A 24,489-nucleotide genomic window follows, 5' to 3' on the forward strand; every position below is an offset into this window, starting at 1 on the left:
CTTGGTCCCTGAGACCTTGAGTCCCCCAGTTCCCACCTTTGCTTAAAATAAATGTTTCTGTGTCTTGTCTTATGTTAACTCTTTTCCTTAAGTTTCACAGCACCCATTCTTCACCCCCATCCTGCTGAGCTGGTCTCGGCACCCACCAACAGTGTAAGAGGGTTCCCTTTTTTCCGCACCATCTGTAGCATTTATTTTTTGTAGTCTTTTTGATGATGGCCATTCTGGTTGGTGTATGTTGATAATTCATGGTAGTTTTGATTTGCATTTTCCTAATAATTCATGATGTTAAACATCTTTTTGTGTGCCTTTTGGCCATTTGTATGTCTTCTTTGGAGAAATGTTTATTTAGATCTTCTGCCCATTTTTTGATGGGGTTGTTTTTTTTTTTTATTATTAGTGAGCTTCAGGAAGTGTATGTATATTCTGGAGATTAATCTCTTGTCAGTTGCTTCATTTGCAAATATTTTCTCCTATTCTCTGGGTTGTCTTTTTGTTTTGTTTATCTTTCAGTACTTTAAATATATCACACCATTATCTTCTTATTTGCATGATTTCAGGGGGAAGAAATTCTACTGTGGAGTCCCCTGGTGGCTCAGTGTGTTAAGGACTTGACACAGTTACTTCTGTGGCTTGTGTTCAATCCTTGACCTGGGAACTTCTGCATGCCACAGGTGGAGGGAAAAAAAAAAAAAAAAAAAGATCTCTGCTGTAATTCTTATCCTTGTTATTTTGTAGGTAAGGTAATTTTTTTTTCCTCTATGCATTTTCAAGATTTTTCTCTTTGTTTTTGGTTTTTAGCCCTTTGAGTATTGATGTACTGAATTGTGTCCCCCTAAATTTTATATGTTTAAGTCCTAACCCTAGCACCACAGAATATGATTGTATTTGAAGATAATGGTCTTTAAAGAGGTAATTATGTTTAAATGAGGCTCTTATGGTGGCTCCTAATCCAATCTGACTGATATTCTTATAAGGAGGGACAGTTTGAGCACACAAAAAGAGAAACCATGATGACATCCAAGGACATAGTGACAACCATGTGAAGAAACAGCAAGAGGGCAGCTATCTGAAAGCCACAAGGAAATGAACTTGCAGCCTTCAGACTATGAACAATAGATTTCTGTTGCTTAAGCCATTCCAGTGGTATTTTGTTATGGCACTCCAACAAATTGATACAAATACATGCTGAGTGGGGTGTTATTATTTGGTTTTGCTTTGGCTTTAATATTTATCCTTCATAGTGTTCTCTGAGCTTCAGTGGTTTGAGGTATGGCATTGATTTTAGAAAGTTCTTGGCTATCATTTCTTCAGATAGTTGTTCTGTCTCATATTCTTTCTCTTTATTCCTTCTGGGAGTCCAATTACATGTATATTATACCTTTTTTCTTCAGCTCTTGACTGCTCTGTTCTTTTTTTTTTTCTATCCTATTTTTTCCTCTTGTTTATCAATTCATATACTTTTTATTGGCCAATTTATAAGTTCCATGATTCTTTCTTTTGCTTTCTTTTGCTGTGTAAAGTCCCTCAATGGACCTGTTTAAGGCATTTTCATCTCTGCTACTGAATTTTTTATTTCTAGCATTTCCATTTGATTCTCTTATAGTTTAATTTCTTTGCTGAAATTTCCTTTAAAATACTTTTTTCCATTGGATCCTTTAATATATTAATTATAACTATTTTAAATCTCCTGTAGGATAGTTCCAAAATCCATACCACATTTGTGTCTGGTTCTGACGATGGCTTTGTCTCTTCAGATTTTTATTTTTCTTGCCATTTTACATAACCTTCCTATACAAATTCATTTATTGAGGCTGTAACCTTCAATGGAGAAAATGCATATGCTTACTATACTGGTAATATATTGCTGCAGAATAGCAATACTGTTTTAGTGGCTTAAAATAATAAATATATATTTTCTTACTCTTTCTGTGGATCAGAAATTTGACAGTAGTTTAGGTATAGGGTTTTTTTTTCACTCAGGGTCCCCTGTGAGTTTAGTCAAGATGTCAGCTCTTCTGAAGACTTGACTGAATCTAGAAAACTTCCTTCCAAGATAGCTTCCTCACATCACATGGCTATTGGCAGGAATCCTTAGCTCCTCAGTATGGAGGCCTCCCCATAGGACTACCTGAGTATCCTCACAACATTGCACTTTGTCTCCCCCAGAAGAGGCAAGGATGTGACTGTAATGCCTTTATGACCTAGTCTTAGAGGTAACACAGTGTCATTTCTATTTTATTATTCATTAGAAGTGAGTCACTATGTCCAGTCTAAACTTGAGAGTAATGGATTTAGGGTCCCCCTTTTCAAGGCAGGTGAGTCAAAGTCTATGGCTATATATTAAAATCCCCACACATACTCTTTGACCAAATAATTTGACCTTGAATTACAGAAGAAAAATGGGTGGTTTTATGCCCCTCCCCAACATTTGGCAACAAATATGTGGGGCGTTCTCTCCTCCAGCTTACCCTTCAACCAGCTTCTCAACTCTGGCTGCACGTTAGAACCACTTGGGAACTTTTTTTTTTTTTTTTAAAAATACCGCTTCCTGGGCCTCCCCATTGACTAATGATTCTGGAGTGGGGTGGAAAGAACTGGATATTCTGACCCTTATTGAAGCTTTACTGAGATGTGCATAGACTGAACTCATCATCATAGAGGAGCAGACTGTGCCTTGACACAAGAGGAAGAAATGCTAGAGAGGAAAAAAATCCCTCTGGCAATAGAAAAACCCCAGGATCTCTGCATTTGTTGGTATGACCTGAGGACATGGACCTCTTCTCTGTGGCTCCAGCCTCGGGAATGCACCCCATTTGTCTCTGGTTTCTCTCCTTATAATAAAGTATTGAGAACCAGATTATCAGGCCTTTCATGACAAGTGCAGTTAAAGTGTTTTCATGCTTGGCTTTGGCAAAACATGGAGTCTTTCCCTCTGCTCAAAATGGGCATAACCCAGCAGGGCCCTTCACTGAGGAAGGTAACCCTAGAGATGTGTTAGCTCTGTATTCCTCTGTCCAGCCCAAAGACCCTGGCATCTCTCTAATCTGGACCCTCTTCACCTTTGAACTGTAGAATGCCAGAGGTAGGAAGGACCAAGGAGGTTATTTCATCCAGTTTCCCATTTGATAGATAAAACACCTAGGCCCAAAGTGACATACACTTTGTCACACTGAATGTCAGTGGAAATGTCATGACACAACAAACTTGGTCTGGTTCTGCACCCAGTGCTCACTCTCTTTGTCTTAAAAGAATTTTTTTCTCTTTCTTCTTTCTTTTATTTTTTTCCTTTTAGGGCCACACACACAATATATGGAAATTGACAGGCTAGGAGTCAAATCTGAGCTGCAGCTGCCAGCCTACACCACAGCCACCACAATACAAGTTCTGAGCCATGTCTGTGACCTACAATGCAGCTCATGTCAATACTGGATCCTTAACCCACTGATCAAGGCCAGGGATCAAGCTGGCATCCTCATGTATACTAGTTGGGTTTGTTATCGCTGAGCTCTTCTTTCTTTTGTAAAAATTTTTTTAATTAAAAAAGTGTAATTAAATTACAATGTTGTGTCAATTTCTGCTGTATAGCAAAGTGAGCCAGTCATACCTATATATGCATTCTTTTTTTTTCATATTACCTTCCATCATGTTCTATCACAAGTGATTGGCTATAGTTCCCTGTGCTATACAGCAGGACATCATTGCTTATCCATTCTAAATGTAATAGTTTGCATCTACTAAAATCCCAAACTCCCAGTCAGTGCTAGTCCTTCCCTCCTCCTCCTTGACAATCACTAGTCTGTTCTCTATGTCTCTGAATCATTTTCTGTTTTGTAGGTCATTGGTGTCATATTTTATATTCCACATATTAGTGCTATCATATGGTATTTGTCTTTCTCTTTCTGACTTACTTCACTTAGTATGAGAATCTCTAATTGCATCCATGTTGCTGCAAATTGCATTTTTTTTGTTATTTTTAGGGCTGAGTAGTATTCCATTGTGTATATGTACCACATCTTCTTAATACATTCAGTTGTCAACAGATATTTAGGTTGTTTCTATGTCTTGGCTATTGTGAATAGTGCTGCAATGAACATATGGTTCCATGTATGTTTTTGAATTGTAGTTTTGTCTGGGTGTATGCCCAGGAGTAGGATTGCTGGATCATATGGTAGTTCTATCTTCAGTTTTCTGAGAAACCCTCATACCGTTTTCCTTAGTGGTTGTGCCAATTTACATTTCCACCAACAGTGTAGGAGAGTTCCCTTTTCTCCACACCCTCTCCAGCATTTATTATTTGTAGATTTATTAATGATAGCATGCTGACCAGTGTGAGGTGGTGTCTCATTATAGTTTTGATTTTCATTTCTCTAATAATTAGTGATATTGAACATTTTTTCATGTACCTGCTGGCTATCTGTATGTCTTCTTTGGAGAAATGTCTTTTTAGGTCATCTGCCCATTTTTGATTGTATTTTTTATTTTTTTGTTGTTGTTGTTGAGTTGTATGAATTGTCTGTACATTTTGGAGATTAAGCCCTTGTAAGTCACATCATTTGCAGCTATTTTCTCCCATTCTGTAGGTTGTCTTTTCTTTTTTTTTTCTCTCTTTTTTTTAATGGTTTTCCTTGCTGCGCAAAAGCTTGTAAGTTTGTTTTGGTCTCATTTGTTTATTTTTGTTTTTATTTCTTTTGCATTGGGAGGCTGACCTAAACTTTTGTATGGTAGATGTCAGAGAATGTTTTGCGATATTCTCTTCTAGGAGTTTTATGGTGTCTTATGTTTAAGTCTTTAAGCCATTTTGAGCTTATTTTTTTGCACAGTGTTTGGGTGTGTTCTAGATTCATTGATTTATGGAACAGGATACAAGATTGACATTCAGAAATTGGTTGCATTTCTGTATTAACAAGTTAATATCAGAAAATGAATATAAAAAACAATACCTTTTAAAATTGTACCCCCAAAAATTAAATACCTAGGAATAAACCTGACCTAGGAGGTGAAATGTTTATATACTGAGAACTATAAAACATTAATCAAGGAAATTAAAGAGGATTTAAAGAAATGGAAAGATATCCCATACTCCTGGACTGAAAGAATTAGTATTGTTAAAATGGCTATACTACCCAATGTGATCTACAATGTCAAATTATCCATGACTTTTTTCACAGAACTAGAACAAATAATCCAAAAATTTACATGGAACCATAAAAGACTGAGAATTGCCCAAACAGTCCTGAGGGGAAAAAAAACAAAGCAGGAGGTATAATTCTCCCAGATTTTAGACAATATTACAAACCTATGGTAATTAAGACAGTGTGGTACTAGTACAGAAACAGGCATATGGATCAATGAACAGAATATAGTCCAGAAATAAACCCAGACACCTATAGCCAATTAATTTTCAACAAAAGAAGCAAGAATATAAAGTGGTAAAAAGACAGTCTCTTCAGCAAGCAATGCTGGGAAAACTGGACAGCTGAATATAAATCAATTAAAAGTATTTTTAAATACAAATATGCCAAAGATATATAAAAGCACACAAAATAATGCAATTCATACCACTTATACTACCTAAATTTAATTGATTTTATGTTTTTAGCATATTTGTTTCAGATATTCAAAAAAAAAATTATAGGTCCCTTCCAATCTATTTCTAAAGTCCCTTCCAATCTATTTCTCTCCTTCTTCCCTCTCAGAAGTAACAACATTCTAATATTGGTCAATCCCATTTCCCAGAATGTTTTTATACTTTATTCTACATATATATGAATCTTCCATAATACTATATGGTGTTGTTTTGTGTATTAGCATTTAACAAAACAACACCATATTGCAACTTCTTTATTCATATACTTTTATATTTTTAATATTCATCCATGATCTGGTTAATTCATTTTAACTTTAGCATATTATCTCATTCCATTGATAAGCCCCATTTTATTTACTTCCACCTGGTGGAAATTTGTTCTGAGTTTTATAAACATTGCTTTGCGGTGAACACCCTTGCATAAGAGTGAGAATTTCTAAAGAGTGGAGACCTAGAGGGGAAATCACGAGATCCTAGGGTATGTGCACCTTCAACATTATGAGGTTTTGTCACGTTGTTCTTCCAAGAAGTTGAATCAGTTTACACTTCTCACATCTTTATTAACACTTGGTTAACTCAGACTTCTACATTTTAACCAGTTTGTCAGAGGTTAAACAGCATTTGTTGCTTTAAATTTCCAATTTCTGATTACTAGTCAAGGGGAGCATCTTTTAATATGTCTAACAATAAATCATATTTCCTCTACTGTGAGTTGCCTATTCCTCTCCCTTACCATTGAACTCAATTGAACTCCTTCTTACTTTTTTGGAGTTTTTAAAAAATATATGTTCATTATAATTTTTTGCCTTTTAAATCCATAGCAAATATCCTTTTCCAGTTTGTGGGATTTTTAAACTTTGTATATATTGCCTTTTGTTTATAAAACTTTTAAATTTAATATAGCTTTATGTATTAGTCTTTCTTAATGAATTTTTCTTTTTGTTTTCTGTTTAGGAATTTAGGCTTATATGGGCATTCCAGTGTGTTTTCTTATAAAAACTTGAAACTTTTGCTGTTAATATTTAGATTTTAATCAAATCACACAATTTGGAATTTTGTATGAGGTGTGAAGAAAAGGTACATCTTTTAACACAGCAGGCACTGGTTGTTCCATCATCACTTATTGAATAGTTTATGATTATGCTATTGCATTATAATGTCATCTGTGTTATATTACTATGTTCTTATCTATATGGGTGTCTATTTCCAGAATCTCTTTTATGCTTAACTTACCTATCTATATGCCAATGCCACACTGTTTTATTTGTTCTAGCTTTATCATTTGATGAGGCAAGTTTCCCTCTTCCTCCTTATTTTTCTTGAAAATTATTTAGCTATTTAGCATTCTGTGATTTCCATTTAATTTTAGAAATGGTTTGTGAAGTTCTGGGGAGATTTTTTTTCAGGATTTTGTTAGAAATATATAGAATTTGATTAATTGGGGGAAATAGTAGCATCCTTCATGATATTGCACATTCTTATCCATAAACCTGGTATATCTTTGCATTTATTTAAATCTTAAAAAAAATGTCTTCAGTAACTTTCTTCAAATTTCTCCATAAAGCTGTTGCACATACATTGTTAGATTTATTCTTAGTTACTTTATAGATTTATTGCTATTACAAATGTATATTTTAAAGTCATATCTTCCAAATGGATGTTGCTGGTATATATAAACACAGGTGATATTAATATATTGACCTTGTTTCCAGCAATCTTTCTTATTATTATACATAATTTATAGATTCTCTTCAATATTCTGTGTAGATAATCATAATACTGTGAATAACAACATCTTTAGTCTTTATTTTCAGACTCTTAATTTTATTTTCTTATTACACTAGTTATAAAATGTTAAGTAGGAATGGTAATAATAAACATATCTGTTCTCAAACTCCTTTTATTAGATTCTACCATCTCTTGCTTTAGCCCTACTCCAAGATAAATTGTCTTATTATATCCCACTAACCAAGAAGTCTTCCTAGTTCCTACTAACCTAGACCTCCCTATATAGGTGTGCAGCTCCTACCAATCTCATTAAAGCAATTGTACTTCATAAAGATGTCCAACTTCCATATGTGTTTCATTTGGATTATTCACTACTCCCTCAAATTGTTTGAAGTGATTCAAAACCTTTCTATATTTCTACGTTCTTTAAACCATCCACCCAGGCTCAACAGTCAGAAATTCTCTCAATTTTTGCATCTAATTTATCACCAATCTTGTCAATTGTGCATTCTAAATATCTGCCAAAGTACTCCCTCTCTCCACTGCCAATACCAATGACTGGTTTAAGCCCTCAGTATCTCCCACCTTGAATATAGTAACAGTTTCCTGACTGGTCTCCCTGACTTTCATCTCACTTCTCACCTACCATTCTTCTCACTGCTGCCAAGTTTTCTTTCTAAGATGCAAGTCTGACCATGCCTCGCCCAGCTTAAAATCCTTCTCTGGCTCCCCACTGTCTACTACATGTAGTCTTAGTTCCTCAGCTGGTCATGCAAGGCCCTTTATTTACTCCGGCTAGCTCTCTCATATACTTTTCTACCACTCCCCTCCTTGCTTTATATTCTAGCAGAACTCAAGTGTTTAAAATTCAGCTATGCCATTTCCTGGTGCCATTATTGTTGACATGCTGCTCTCTTTGCTTGAATGACTCTGGCAAAATCTTCTTCATTTTCAAACCCAGATCCCATGTCACTTTCTCCAGAAACTATAGAATAAAAAGCACAACAAATATTTATTGAGCACTGCCTATCTGCCAGGCACCATGCTATACGCTAGACATAAAGATGAACAAGATATACTCCAAATGGTTAGCTACTTTCATTTTTTGCCCTCCTTTAGCTTTAAGTACCTGAAGCATAATTTTAATTTACGTGTTCTTTTCTTTCCTCCGTTCTTGATAAATACACATATAGATGTACAAGCATCATAATGTCCTTAAATAGAGATGCACATGTATATATAGATGCAATATTCAGAACATTCCTGAATGTGGTTTCAACCAGGAAGTATGATTATAAATGGTGAGATCATAGGTTCAGTACTTTGTGGTTAGAGCCTGGACCAGTCAACACAAAGACGCACAGTGTGGCTAGGGTAGTAATTAAGGGTGTGTGCTCTGAAGGCAAGTTGCCTAAGTTTGCATCTCAGCTCCGCTACTTACCAGTTGGGTGACCCTGGATGAATAACTGAATCTTTGTGTCTCAAGTTCCTCAGCTATAAAAATGGGGATGATGATAATCCTTGCCTCAGAGTATTGTTGAAAGAATTATTGAAATTAACACAAAAAGTGTTTAGGTAGTGCCTAGTACAATGAAAGTTTAATAGATGGTAGCTATTATTGTTTTGTGGATGAGGACACTTTTGTCTCAGTCACTATCAGAAGGTCGAGTGATTTCTACTTTTACATCTAGCAATGAAAAAACTGTTTGTTGTTCTGAGCCAAATGTATACTCTTAGCTAATCCTTATTGAATGAATGGCACATGCTGGCAGAATGACTGGTCCGGGACAGCTGATGGCAGTGGAGTGGAATTTTTCTTTGTGTGGAGTTAAATGGCATATCTGGAAAGAAAATGCATTAGTACAGGGTCATAGAGTCAACCAGCTGTAAATATAGATCAAACATAGCTCAGTGAGGGTGTATGGTGGTACAGTAGCTAAGAGCATGAGGTCTGGAATCAGAATGCCTCACTTAGACTCACAACTCCCTCACTAGTTTTGTTACTGGGGACAAGTTACTTTTGTTCCTCAGCTTCCACATCTGTAAAATGGGATTGATAATAATAGCTTTTGTTTCATACAGTTATTGTGAGAATTTAATGAGATGATGCATGTAAAGCACTTGGAACATTACTTGGTAAGTCATATATAATAGGTGGTGAAGAAAAAAACGTGCAGAGAACCACATAAAGTTAATTTAAGCATTCACTCCAAGAGAATCAATCAAGGTAGATATACAGTTGAATGAGTTATTCCCAAGATAACATAAGGAAAATTTCTAATTCTACTACACTTTAAATAACCTCTGTTAAAGTCATTTTTTTCATTCCTATAGAAGTCTCTAAGTTATCCCTCCACCAGGATTTCCCCAAATGTATTCCATGGACATCTGCCCTAAGATATGTATGAGAAAAAAGGATTTTGTGGTTAAATCATGCTAGGAAATGCTGTATGACATATTCCCTTGGAAGTTCAAATGTATAGTAGCACCCTAAGAGTTTGATAGGTCCTGAAAAATGTCTCATTTAGTTTAACCCAGCATTTCTTGAATATATTTGATCAAAGAGCCCTTTTTCCATATACTGTTTATTAACATTCCATGGAACAGTAGTTCCATGGAATAAACGTGGAGAAATGCCGGCTTCAGTGAATATTAAAATGACCTTAATACCAAAGAAAGGGTTGAGGGGAGGTATGTGTGGGAAGGAGAAGGCTCATACTTATTTCAACTGATATTGAAAATTCACCTAGAACAATTCTCAAGCCAGGAACCACACACATCCCTCAGGGTCACAAACAAACATATTCAGTGTTCTTGGGAGCATGTGCAGGGTCCCTGGAAGGCATTGGGGGAGCACCCCTCACTCACATTTTATCCTACTGCTGCTGCTGCACTGGGATTCCACTGTAGAAGATCCAAAGACTCTTAACATACTGTGCCATCTGCCTTCCTGATTTTATTTCCTATCTTTTAGAAGAGGCTACAAGAAAAACATTTAAAGTGGAGTGGCCTTACTGGAGAAACAGAGGCCAGACCCAGGAGTGGAAGGGGAAGAGGAGGTTTGGAGAGAAGAGACTGGGTTGAAACCACCAATCAGATTCAGGATGTGGATGCTCCTCTGGGTGGAGGGGAGATGCGTGCCAAGCGAAGAGGGCCCTTCCCAGGAGAGAAAGACAGGAGATACACTTAGGAACAACAGTATTGATTTCTCAGATCAGTGGCAGAATGAGAGCTTCCTGAGGACAGAAACCATGTTTAATGCATCTTTATAATTATTTTCTTCAGGAAAAATGCAGTGGCTGGGAGGGGAAGGGGAATTGTGTTTGTTACAGAATGGGGAGCACAGTGAGAAATCCCTGATGAGGGAGAGGTGTATGAAATAGCTTGCTGTCTATTTATATTAGCCAGGGTTCATGTAACTTTACAAATTAATGTCATTGGTTGGCTTGTTCCTGAAGGCAAATGTGCCTTCCTCCCCTCTTTTTCTCTACCCTTCCCTGTGGGTTCCTCTCAAGGAAGCGAGACTGGGATTACATCCTAGGTGGCCTGGTGGAATCTTTGACCTTGGGAGGCTGAGGTCTGTGTGGGACTGCTGAGCAACATGCAGGATTGCAAATTATAAAAACGAATAAACCAATATTCAATCCCTAACTATGGGTTTTTAAAATTTCCATTAATTTATATTTTTCTAACTTTTCTGTAATAAGCATCTGTTTCTTTTATAATTGCGGAAAATTAAGTTTATTTCTCTGGTTCATATCCTACATCTTTAGTTTCTAGAAAACCTGAACAAACATTACGTGTAAACTTCCTACTAGTGTGCTTTTAGTGGGGAAGAAAAGAGTTTTCCAAGCACATATAAGTGAATGGAAACATGTAGCAGGAATCACTCCCTAGAAAGTTATATCCACATAATTCTACAAATAGAAGGGAAGAAATTTGCGAGAGGTGAGATTTCCTGAGAGCTTGTGGGGGAAATGGTATCAGGCTTTATAGGCAGGAAGGGGTGCTTCGCGTTTGGGTGAGGAGAATCACCTGGCAGCCTGGGAGGGGGCGGCGGCAGGTAGGGAAGGTGGCCGCGGGCGGAGTCGGGGCGGAGCAGGAAACTGCGGCGCGCGGTGCGGGAGGCGGAGCCACGGGAGCGCCACAGGTGGGCAGGAACCAGGCGGTACCTGTCCGCGGACCCCAGTTGGTCCTCACGCAGCGCGGCGCCGAGTGGGGGAAAGCGGAGGGATTCCTTGAAAAAGTGGGGTGTCCAGGTCCGCCGCTGATGAAGAAAGACACAGCGCCCTTGGAGTCCCTGAGCTGAAGGGGCCAGAGAGGGCTGGCATGGGCCCCGACCTGCCCATACCTTGGCTGCTACTCTTCACCTGGCTCCCTGCAGGTGAGCCTTGCGAAAATGGGTCCCTCCCTGGGCCTAAGGAGAGAGGAAGCCATTGTTGCCTAGTTTTGCAGAGCTGACCGCAGGCTGGGAGCGTAGGCCTGGGACGCGCTCCGGTGGCTCTTGGCGCGGATGCCAGGAGGTGGGGGGTCTGGATCGAGTTTCTGCCTGTGGGAACCTGTTGTTTTCTTCTTTAATTAGCGCAGGCTCTTCCGAAACAGGTGCAGCTAAGAAACCCTTCTGCACAGTTTTAGGCGCTTCTTGGACTCTAAAGGCGAAATGATAGAGGTAGAAATACCACTTTTGGAATTCTTAATTACTTTTCCCTTTCATCTGATACATGCTATAGGCTTTAGATATGGTGACAACCACACTGGCTCAGAAATGCATTAATTTTATTCCCGAGACATGAAATGTGTCCTCAGCATATGATGGAATAAATGTTTGGTATGATTCAGACTTATTTTACAGGATCACAGCACAAGGCTCTTTGCTAAGCAGGTTCAGTGTCACTTTTCTACTTTGTATCCAACTCACTTCCCTAACTTCCCCCTTGCTCATTTTCTCTCCATCAGGTGCCCATCCACCGACTCTGTCCTTCATGCACCTAACCTCCAAGCCAATTCCCTGTCTGCTTTGAAGCATCGTTTTGTGTGTCTCAGTCTATCACTTGGAAATATGGCAGAAGTGTGTATCTGCCAGAGTGAAACCAGGTAGGGAGGGATAGCTGATTGACAGAATATGCAGGTTCTTTCAGCCCTTTTCAATTGAGATGTAAGTGTAACCTTGCAAATGAGAATGTATGAGTTCCCTTGGGAGTTTTGTCATTTTATTTGATTTTCCCTTTCTGTCTTCCCTCTTTTAGAAATAGCTGTCTTCCCACCTTTAAGTTGTCTGTGGGAGATCAGCTCAGTTTGCTCATAAGACCAACTTGGGCCTTGTATTTTTCTGAGGAAAAAAATGTGAAAAGAAGGTTCAGACAGAATTCCATTATTACAAGCTCGATAGGACATGAAAATGGCTCAGATGTAACTAAATCTCATTCAGACAAGATTCTGCAATGACTTAAGCTTAATGCTGGGAATAAAAGGGAGGGAGAATTGCAAAAGGTTAGGAAAGCTGGAAAATTGGTGTCCCTAAGGTCCTCTGACTTAGCACATTTTCTGTAGGATATAGGTCCTATATGAATTGTCTGAAGCAGTGACGGAACATGGGACACTCATGATACACAAGGAAATAGACTAAACCTCACCTTGAAGTGCCGTGAATTCCACCAGAGCCATAACCAGGCTAGACTGTGAAAACAAATTCATAAAAATTCCACAGCTTTGCACAGTCTTTTTTTCCTGTGCCTCATGTGTTTAGCTCAAACTCCATAGCAGCAAGGGATTTCTGAAGCCACTTGAGCTGCCTTTTCAGGAAAATAGAGGTCTAGCCCCATCTCTGCCCCTTTGTACCCCATCTTCAGATTTAGGACTTTAGAGCCAGCAGTCTGCCAGGTCAGAATAAGAAAAGAAACCTATAGACAAAAATCCCATTAGAGTACAAGCCCCAATCCTTGAATCACCAGCAAAATGTTTTAAAAGCTGTTCTGTTTTTTAAAAAAACTTGTATTATAGTTGATCTACAATGTTCTGTCAACTCCTGCTGAGTAGCAAAGTGACTCAGTCATACATATTATATATAAGTTCTTTTTCTCCTTGTACCTTCCATCATGTTCTATCACAAGTGATTGGATATAGTTCCCTGTGCTTGCTATACAGCAGAACCTCGTTGCTTATCCATACTAAATGTAATAGTTTGCATCTACTATCCCAAACTCCCAGTCCATCCCACTTCCTCCCTTGGCAGCCACAACTCTGTTCTCCATGTCTGTGAGTCTGTTTCTGTTCTGTAGATAGGTTCATCTGTGCCATATTTTAGATTCCACATATAAGTGACATCATGTGGTATTTGTCTTTCTCTTTCTGACTTCGTATGGGAATCTCTAGTTGCATCCATGTAAAAGTGGTTCTATTTTTATGAAGAATATTGAACATTTTTCAAAAACAATGATTATAACCAAATTGTATAATCCTATAGTAAGCAAATTGCTAAATGGACAGGGATTTCAGAAAGTGGAGCTTCAGGTGTCGATGAGCCATTCATGCAATGTGAGTAGCCAGGCTGCTAAAGTGATCAAATAATACAAAATTCTGTGTTCGTATGGCATTGGTTAAGTGGAAGCCTACTTGCGTGACACATTTTAGAACCAGAGAATGCTGAACACGGAAAAGTCCTAAGTCCAGTGAAAAATACAGTTTACATTGTGACATTTACACACATATATAAGTTTATAAAATGGGAACAAAATGTCCGCACACAACAAACATCAGCTACTATTGTCAGATAAAAGAATAACAAAATGACACCAAATATTATTTTAGTAACATTTAAATTCGTAAACGGTAATCCCTAAATTAACAGTTTTAAATAGAAAAAGTCCAGTAAATTGATTTTCTCAAGATCCACCACAAACTGAGGTATGAACTTTGGAAAATGCTACACCAGAATATGTTCATTTTGGTCTATCTCCTTGTTCTCTTTCTAAAGAGGCAACCAACCTTCTGATTAGCATCCAGGTTTCTGCAATTGCAAAGTGTGAGCCGGTAAGTGAGATTACTTCAGATGTGGGTACTGGCTAGTTGGTATGGTTTGGGGCCTCTGACAAAGCCTCTGAAGTCAGGAAGTCCTGTGAAGTTACCACAGTCTTTTTGTTTGGAGCTGCAGAGAGATCAGTTGTCACAGGGGTTTTTGTGTGTGTAATTCTCCACTTTTTTTTCTTTAAAAGGATGTTTTTAATCACACAAGTGATACTTGCTCCCTTAAAACAAAACATTAAGATAAGGCTAAAGTAAACCCCTATAGCCCTCTGTATTATTGGCTAATAGCTCTGGTTAGCTTCCTCCAACCTCGAAGTTTATTCCTGGAATGAAAGTTTAGTTCACCCCTCAAATTCTAAAATGTTGTGTGTCTTTGTGCTTTTGTGAATTTTAAAGAAGCTCTCAGAGTGATGTTACCTTATAGATCCACACAGCTACCAACTTATGTTATCATTTTTTGGGAGATCCCAAGAGACAAGATAGCTTTCCCTTGGTGGAGGAGGTCTAGGTTGGGATCGAATGACATCTTGGTCCCTGATATAGTAGATAGTAAAGTGGAGCTTCTCAGGTGAGGGGCTGTAGGTGTGGATAGGGCACGGGGCCCACTCAGCTCCTCCCTTCCCCCCACCGAGGCTCCTGGACATACCTCCCAGAATCCCAGTGTTCTGCCAATTCAAGAGGAATCTCTTCCAGTCTCTGTCTTCCCTTCCCAGCCAGTTATACAGATATGGAGATCTGTGTCCAGGGAAGTCATGTGTCTCAGGCTGACACAGTGGTATTGGCTTGAGAGCTGGGGCTGGAACCCTGGCATCCTCACTCTTCATCCACTGCTCTTTCACCTGTTTCTTACCATGAAGCACATTTGTTTGTCTGATTGAATCCTGGTAGAAATAGAAACTGACCACCTCCTGGATGTCTAGCCAGATGTTAATTATTAAACATCTTGCCCCAACAACAATGCAGTAAGATAAGATACTCGTTAATTACTGTACCATCTGCCTGAGTTTCTTTCGGCCTAATGCTCTTATTTCATTATTTGAAGTCCTTAGGGGAGAAATAAAATTGTGTGTTTTAAGAATTGAGAAGACTCTGATCATGTCTTTTTCTAGTTCTCAGGTCTGGATCTTCTAATCTACAACTCTTAGGGTAAGGTGAGGTCAGAGGAAAGCATTTGACGGTTTCTGCATTTCCCAAACCCAGTTAATCACCATGGTCTGTTGCTTAATCCCAGAATTTTATCCATCTCTTTGCCTCTAGGCCTGCTACCTCTCTGTCTGGTTCCAGCCATCCTCTACCCAGATGATAGGTGAACCTACCTGGATTATTCTTTTCCACCTTCACTTTAATCTTCCAAGAACCTCTACTGGATCCCCATAGTTTATGAGTGGATTAAAGCTCTTTGGAATTCAAGGCTCACTCATTCTGGCCTCACTGATTTGGGCAACCTTGTCTCCGTAGCTATGGACATGCTCTTGTACCCCCTCTCCCATCAACACACACCCTTCTTCCTTGCTTTTTGTCTGGCCATAGTACACATGGCTAACTTCAACCATTTATTTTCCATTCTTTCCGAGCACTTAAAATTTCTTCCAAGCAGTTCAGCCTATCTTGTGTCAATTTATTTGTTCTTTTATTCAGCATATGTTTAATGTATACCATGTGCCAGATGTGCTGTGAAACAAAAGTAGACATGGCTTTGGTCTCCATGGTGCTTATAGTCTAAAGGAAATACAAGCAAATGTAGAAATACAACTATGATTCAGACCATGAGAAAGAGAGACGAGGTACCATAAGAGCATATAGTAGGTGGATTTTGCTCCTTTGGGAGGCCCTTCTTAGAGAAATGGTGCTTGAATTAAGCCAAGGAGTGATGATCCCAAGCTATAGGAACAGCAGGCGCAAGGCTGCTGGATAGGAGCTCAGTGAGTATGAGGGGTGGCAAGAATGTCAACATGACTAAAAGGAGGAAGTCATGAGCTGTGTGGTGGAAATGAGGTGGGGGTTGGGGTGATGGGACCAGATATGCACAGTTTCACGGATCACGGTAGGAGGCTTTGTATTTATCCTAAGAACAATAGACAGCTTTTGGAAATATTAAGGAGAAAGAATTAGAAGACTGATAGCAGTGCGGAATCCACATGGAGGAAAAGCTGTGTGTGTGCAGGTACTAGTTAGCTGAGGCAGTATCCAGGCCGGACATGATGTTAGCTTGTGCTAGGGTGGTGGTGCTGATGGAGAGAGATATTCCAGAAATACTTAGGAAATAAATAAACCCAATTTGATAATAGATTGTATGTGGAGAGTGAGGGAGAAAGAGATGTCAAGGATGATTCCTAGTTTTCGGTCTTGCCCATTCACTAAGCTGGGAAGTAGGGAAGAGGCCCCCGTGTGTATTGGAGGAGGAAGATTTAGATTTGGGGGCTGATTTAGTTTTTGAAACAACCAAGAAGAGCTATGTGGAGGATTTTGACCCACGTGCCTGTCTTGTCCCTTATTATACAGTGGTAGGATGTGCTACTCGAAGCTCTAGCAGTTTCTGACTGCTCCTGTAAAGCTCAGGCATGACCGGAAGTCCCTTGTTTATATGTTTACTTCTTTACTGTTAACTTTCCCACCAAGAGTATAAGTTCCAACAGTACAGGGACCTTGTCTTTCTCATCAGCTACTTCACCCTCCTCATGTAGAACAGTGCCTGGCTCATAGCAGGTATTCGATAAATGAGTGAGTGGCCTCTGAAGGCCCAGGGCCCATAGAAATTTGTCATTCTGGTGAGACTTAAATTTGCATATGCTCTGAGATTAGCATGTGGGGACACAGATGAGTCACTGACCCGAGCCACCGACTTTGGGAAAACCCAAGAATCTGCCTCGCAATCAGGTCTTGTTGTCCTGTACCCCTAATAACCAAAGGATATCAAATTCAAACCACCTGAGAGGCTATTTTTTTCACCTAGTAGTTTATCAAAAAATTTTGAATGATTGATATTTTCCCCTGCTGTGGTGAAACATGGGAGTGTTGCACACCGTTCATGGGAATGTAAATTTCTTTCCCGAATTATATATTAAAGTATAAAAGCCTCATCCCCTTTAGCCCAGCAATCTCACTTTAAGAGACACATTCTACTGAGATAAAAGTATACATGTGAAGATACTTCATAATGTAAAGATATTAATTTCAACAGGTTATTTCAGCATTGTTTATAACAGTGAAAAATCAGAAACAACCTAAATGCTCATCATTGGAAAAATGAGTAGGAGTTCCCACTGTGACTCAGTGGATTAAGAACCCAACTAGTATCCATCGAACAATCCCTGGCCTCACTCAGTAGGTTAAGGATCCAACCTTGCTGCAAACTGTGGCGTAGGTCACAGATGCAGTTCAGATCTGGCCTGGCTGTGGCGTAGGCCTCAGCTGCAGCTCTGATTCAGCTCCTAGCCTGGGAACTTTATATATAGCAAGGTGTGGCCCTAAAAAGACAAGAAAGAAAAGAAAGAAGGAAGAAAGGAAGATGGACAGAGGGAGGGAGGGAAAGAAAAATGAGTAAATTATGGTTTATGCATGTAGTGAATTTTCATGAACAATTAGCTATACGTATACTAATATAGAATATGGTGATTTCTCATTAGTTTGAAGAAAAAACAAAGTTTCAAGTAAGTGTATGTAATATGATTCAATTTAAAAATAGCTTAGGAGGAGTTCCCATCGTGGCTCAGTGGTTAACAAATCCGGCTAGGAACCATGAGGTTGCGGGTTCGGTCCCTGCCCTTGCTCAGTGGGTTAAGGATCTGGTGTTGCCATGAGCTGTGGTGTAGGTTGCAGATGCGGTTTGGATCCTGCGTTGCTGTGGCTCTGGTGTAGGCCAGCGGCTACAGCTCCGATTAGACCCCTAGCCTGGGAACCTCCATATGCCTTGGGAGCGGCCCTAGAAATGGCAAAAAGACAAAAATTAATTAATTAATTAATTAATTAATTAATAATAGCTTAGGAAAGGATGTGGAGGATATACACCAAATTATCAACAGTGGTCTCTCTGGAGAATGGAATTTGTGGTGAGCAAGGAGGAACTTTTTACTTTATACCCTTCTGTATTGTTTGAAGTTTCTTATTATTTATTTTATATTTGTAAGTAATAAGGGGGTTTCTATACAAATGGTTAAAATAAACTTGTAAATGTCCCTTTAATTTGTGAATATCCCTTAAAGGGCTAAACCTCCACTATTAGGAAATTTATCCAGAAGGCAGGTGGCACACTGGAAACTGTAGGATTTTTGAGGTATAAGCTTAAATCTAGTTCTGCTATTTGCTAGCTGTGTGGCTTCAAACCACTTACTTAACCTCCATGAGGATTTTCCTCATCAATGAAATTGAGATGAAAATAAAACTGATCTCATGGGTTTTGCCAGGGTTAAATGAGATGCTGCATAATAAAGCCCCCAGTACCATACCAACCAACATCTAAGTGCTCACGAGTAACTAGTTTCCTCCCCAGGGTCGCCTAGGCTTCTGCCACTCCAAGCTTTAGCACTGTTAAGTAGCACACCCAGACCTTTGTCAAACATGTAATACCTAGACATAATTCTTCTCCTGTCCCAACCCGCTTCTTTCTCCCCTTTTCTGCTCTGCTAACTTTCTCAATCCCTTACTTCTTGTCCATGCCTTGCCAGGCCCTCTTCTTGATTCCTTTCCTGTTTACACTGTTATCTAAGGAAATGTAGCAAGTAGCAATGGTAAATATACTTGGGGAGATAGGTTGCCTTGACATAAACTCTGATAGGATTAAACCTGTGTACTTTTTGTTAACCTGCTTTAGTGGAGCAGAAGTGCCCCAGTGCCTGAAAAACAGGAATCGAGATCTTCCATCAAGGTGGCATTAGGCCCCTGCCTCTTGCCAGGAAACACCTTGCTCTCCCTCCCTCCCTCCCTGCTGGCCACTCTATTCCAAGCAAGCCCCCTCATATGGAAAGGAGGGGAAATGCCATCTAGTCTGCTGAAAATGATTCTTAGGGAAAAAAAAACTTTTGTACCTATATTCCTATGCTGTATGGATAATATGTTCTAGAAACATCTTGCCCACTCTGATGCTGCACAGGGAAGACGGACTCATTAAATCAAGGTACAAAGATCTGCATCCATTTGGGAACACATGGCATTTAGTTGTAAGATGCTCTTGTTTCACTGGTATATTTTCTTTCCACGTTAACTAGATGGTAGTCCCCACTCTGCACAGCAGTGTAGTCTTGGAAAGTACCTCATGGCGGGAAACAGAGAATCCCCTTCCCCCTTCCCTCCTTCCCATGAGCTCTGTTATCTCATCTGAAGTTACCTTTCTACCCTTAAAGGACAGATCTCCCTTCCTCTTTCACAGAGGAGACAAACTGTGAACGGGTTTGCCAGGTAAGACACAGCCTTAAAAGTGTTTATGCACTAACTCATTTTGCTAGGAGAAGGTAGTAAGGATAGCTGACATTTGTATCATTTTAATTCTTTCAAAATGCTTTTACATGCTGTTCTCAGTTGATCTCAGTCTCTTACAGTAGCCAAATAAGAACAAGTGGTACGAATACCAGCTAATGGTTATTGAGTGTCTATTATGTGTCTTTGCTAAATGCTGGGCATATTTTTCATTTAATCCTCACTTTATCTGATCAGGCATATATTATCATCACCCCAGTTTTGCATATAAAGAAGCAACTGTGGTTTGGAAATAACTCATCATGTCTTTTAGCTAGTGAGGGAGTGGAAGCAGAATTTGAACTCAGAAGGTCAGTCTCCAGAATTAAAGTTTTCAAGAGAAAATGATAAATACAAATAGAAAATTGGTAATGAATTGGGGAAAAGGAGATGCCACAGGATGAAGGGAATTTGAGAATAGAAAGACAACTTAAGAACTTGCGAACTCATAGTACTAAATTTAAAGGAGTAAAGATGCAACCAGGACATACACAAACAGAATATTTGTCTTTTTGAATCTAGTCATATCTTCTGCTCAGATTCTGCTTTCCTTAGTATCTTCTTAAAAACCTTACCTGCTTAGTAGTGTGCATGACCAATGTGATTAGTTTCATGAGAAATTAGAGGCTAAAGGAAAAGAAAGGTGGGAGGTTTCTGCCTCAGAGATGGGCTGTCTTGCTACTTCCCTTATCTTCCTCTTGATTTGGAAATTACTCTTGGTTTTTGAGGGTCTAGAGCCTGACTTCTACTTGGAAGGTCAGGCTTGCCTGCTGAGGAAATATTAGGTTTTGGTGTGAGCAAGACCCAAGTTCAAATCCTGAGGCTGAGAGGGTTTGGCTTAATATAGTCGCTGAATTTTTGCTCACATATGTGAGCAAGGCTGACCCCACCCTGTTAGGGACAATGTATGTACATCACCTGGCACACAGTAGATACTGGGATGCAGAGCAACAGCTGAGAAGGAGGGAGAAATGTTTGCTCTCCCCCGCTTTCCATGTGGGGAGTGGGGGCAGAGGGAAGGGGGTGAAGGTCTGGGAGCTGTGCAGGATGCTATGCGGATAGCAGTTCCTTGGAGAGAGTGTGAGTGAGCTCCATATGGTCAACTATGTGAGAACCTGGCATTTTTCAAAGCTTGAAATTGGCTTGAGGGATGAAATTGAAGAGAGGATAAAAAAGTAGCACCCAGGCAGCCAAGCCAGTGCTGACGTTGGTAAAGGTGAGTCATGTCACTCCACGTGTGGTTTGTCCACGATAAGAGATTCACGGAAGGGGAGCTCAGTGAGCATTTGGTAATGAACGTGATCACCCTTGTCCCCTTATTCCCCCCTCAGGGTGTCAGATTCACCCATTTTCAAAGCTACCCCAGAACAACTTCTGGCTCCAACCAAACACCCTCTTCTGACTCCCAGCAAAACCTTGCTACCTCCCTGCACCTATCCCACCTGTACACAAATAATGTTTACCAGGGTCCTTTGAATAAACTCCTATTTGTGTCAAATTACCATTCAGCAAAATAAAGAACATATAGTTCTTTATAGTTCACTACTGCCCATTGTATATTAATTATTGGTCATGTAGTCTGGCCCCATGCTCTGATTATTTGCAAGCTAATGAATACCAAACATTGTCCTTTATTTAAAGAGTAGCTGGGCAGAGTCTTGACTCTGACCCCCTTAGAAAATGATAAACCACTTACTTTTGCAATCTCAGATTCAGTGTCCAGGCAACAGCACAACCTGTATCTTCCCAGGGATCATATTTAGTGATTAAAAGAAAATATTTGAAAATGTTTTGTGAACCTGGGATTTTGTTTAGACTACAAATCAGTATTTTTATTTCTAGTCCAATCTATACACATTATTGAACAAAATAATCTATTATTGATGGTGCCATCCTATTCACTGTCAGATATTACCTGTAGCTGCTTCTGCTGTTCAGTGAAAGCTGTGTTGGGTGAAAACCCCAAGGTCTATTTCAGGTCAGTTCTGCAAAAAAAAAAAAAAAAAAAAGGAGTAGTGAGAATAGAAAAGCAAAAATTAAAAATCAGATGATGAAATAATCCATGTTAGGCTTGAGATGCTAGTCATTGGCTCTTCCATTCCGATTGGATTGATTTCCAGGAATCCTACAGTTAGTAGAGAACAGCTACTTTTCCCAAAACTCCTCAAGGCTTATTTTCAAAATGATGTTGTTTTTACATTCACAGCTAAATAAGGAAGTCATCTATCTTCCTAAAAACACCACTTTCACCTTAGTCTTCTTCAGAAAAGCCTTCAGTGATTATCCATTAACTAGAAATTGATACTGGAGTTACACTCCACCCCATCTCCCCACTTCCCACTCAGCTCACCTTTTTTATCCTCTATCTCCAATGAAGAAAGAGGAGGTACCGACTGGATTGCTTCCCTCCAGGTGACCCCAGGTAACTGCTCTTTCCTGATCAGGGCCTTTGCTCTCTCCTTTCTTCCATCCTGAAACAATGAGTTTCTCTGCCCTCTCCCTGTTTTTCACCTATAATCTTAATCCTACCTGGGTTTTAAGGTCTAGCTTAAATCTCGTCCTTCTGTGACATCTGCCTCACCAAGAGATCTCCCCACGCTTCTGCAGACCTTCTCTCTAGCATAACGGGCACTGGCATATCCTCCTTAAAGCCCAGCCCTGGAGATGGCTCAGGCCATTTCTGGGGATCAGAGCTGGTCCTGAGCAACATCCTGCTCGCTCTCTCCATGGATGTGAGAAAAATGGGTACCACTACCCATCATAAACCTTAGTGGACTGTCTTATGTGCATTTTGCTTAGATGGTGAGGCAGGACTCGGAACCATGTGGCTCTGGCCATTAGGCTAGTCCCATCTAGCTGCTCTGTAAGAAGGTGACTGTATTTGTTTTGTTTTTGGGAATAACTCAGTCAAAATGAAGGCAGCTCCACCTGAGAACTCTATTGGAGGAAATCCTAGCTTGAACCCATTTCTCCTGGGCTCTCATAATAAGAGAAAATGGGAAAGGGACTCATATGCTGACACTAACGTGGCAGTGTATGTTTCCGCACCATGCCAGGCACCATGTCAAGTGGATTATCTCATTGAACTCTTGCTTGCAGGGACCTTGTGAGCTTAGTACTATGACAGTCTTCATTCATTGCCGATGAACCACAAGCTCAGAGAGAGTAAGTAACTTGTCCAGTGTCCAAGTAAGTAGTAAAGTATGATTTGAACCCAGTTGTATCTGAGTCCAAAGCCTAGGTTTGTTTGCTTGTTTGTTTGTCTTTTAGCTAGTCTACACCAGTGGTTCTCAAAGAATGGTGCCCAGAGCTGTAGTAGCAGTGTCTCCTGGAAATTTGGTAGAAATTTAAGTTCTTGAGTCCCATCCAAGCCCTACTCAATTAGAAACTCCTGCAGACAGGAGTTCCCGTCGTGGCACAGTGGTTAACGAATCCGACTAGGAACCATGAGGTTGCAGGTTCAATCCCTGGCCTTGCTCAGTGGGTTAAGGATATGGCATTGCTGTGAGCTGTGGTGTAGGTCACAGACGCGGCTTGGATCCCACGTTGCTGTGGCTCTGGCATAGGCCAGTGGCTACAGCTCCTATTCGACCCCTAGCCTGGGAACCTCCATATGCCGTGGGAGCGGCCCAAGAAATGGCAAAAAGACAAAAAAAGAAACTCCTACTGATAGTGATGTGTGGGCTGGCCTGAGTACTCCTGGTGGTGCATGCTCAAGTTTGAGTACTGCTGCTCTACACTGGACTTCCTATGACATGTCCCCCTATAACTTGGCCTAGAATCCATATTGACACAGGAACATTCGAAGATGCTGGCTATGTGTGGACCTTTGACCATATCAAAGTCCCACCTGACATGTCTGTGCTACCTGGTTTCTCATCAACACAGACCTAGAGCTTTAAGTGTATCTGCAGACTTGGAGGTAAGGGGAGAAAGTTAAAAAAAAAAAAAAAAAAAAAAGAGAAAAATTAATTCCTTCAAGTCTTTCTTGATAAAATTTGCCACAGTCTGATCATTTTTGTTTTATTTACTTTATGCTTATATTGTTGACCACTTGTACTGCCAGTTCTGCTGTTTAATGTATTCTTGGTCATTCGTTCCATCATTTATTCAGCAAACATTTGTTGGGTGCAAAAGAGGTGATAGGCACAGTATGAGGCTCTTGTGTTTGAATAGTGAGTCAGAGGCAAATCCTGTAGGTCTTCTCAGACGCTACAGTAGACAAGCCATCCCCAAGAAGTAGGGAAAGCACTGTCTGGGTGTAGGATAAGGCACTTTGGGAACACAGAAGGAGCCCTGCTCCTTGGCTTGCAGTCAAAGAAGGCTTCTTGAGGAGGTGAGGGTGCAGCTGAAGACTCAAGGAATAAATAGTACTTAGCCTGGTGAAGGGAGTCGAGTGGTGGCTGGTGACGGCGGGGAGAGCTCTGGCTGAGATCTACATGTGGGAGGACCTGGAGGAGACAGTGATCCTAGCACAGGAAGGACTCGGGCAAGTTCAGAGAGGCCGAAGCCGGGGAGGGGGTGGGGCATGAAGGGGGATGGCCTGCAGGAAGGCTGAAGACAGACCTTACTGGCCTCCTAGGCCAGGGAACAGAGGTTGAACTTTATCCTTAGGGAAGTGGGAAAACATTTTAAGAAGAGAGTGACATTAAAGAGTATGTATATTAGCAAAGTCACTCCAGTACATACATGGCCTT

At 40.1% G+C, this 24,489-nt stretch overlaps 1 protein-coding gene across 26 annotated transcripts in view; it reads left to right on the forward strand.

Annotated features, from left to right (window-relative positions):
• The first annotated feature begins 2,266 nt into the window (after positions 1-2,266).
• Positions 2,267-24,489, forward strand: part of ILDR1 (immunoglobulin like domain containing receptor 1) — a 50,508-nt gene continuing 28,285 nt past the window's right edge. For 13 of the 26 annotated variants that reach the window (XM_005654050.4, XM_084991053.1, XM_084991059.1 and 10 more), the window contains exon 1: positions 11,439-11,702. In XM_005654050.4, the coding sequence (XP_005654107.3) occupies positions 11,648-11,702 (55 nt within the window). In that variant the 5' untranslated portion in view covers positions 11,439-11,647. Of the gene's footprint in view, positions 2,319-11,438; positions 11,703-12,274; positions 12,413-14,291; positions 14,348-21,998; positions 22,215-22,891; positions 22,958-24,489 lie in introns of those variants that run through there. The other 13 variants (XM_084991054.1, XM_084991061.1, XM_084991069.1 and 10 more) reach the window with 6 other exon arrangements.

The sequence above is a fragment of the Sus scrofa genome, chromosome 13, assembly GCF_054392235.1.
Source record: "Sus scrofa isolate SSC_HxYL_T2T_F1_AM1 chromosome 13, Sscrofa_HxYL_maternal_Yorkshire_Landrace_v2.0, whole genome shotgun sequence".
Taxonomy (NCBI): domain Eukaryota; kingdom Metazoa; phylum Chordata; class Mammalia; order Artiodactyla; family Suidae; genus Sus; species Sus scrofa.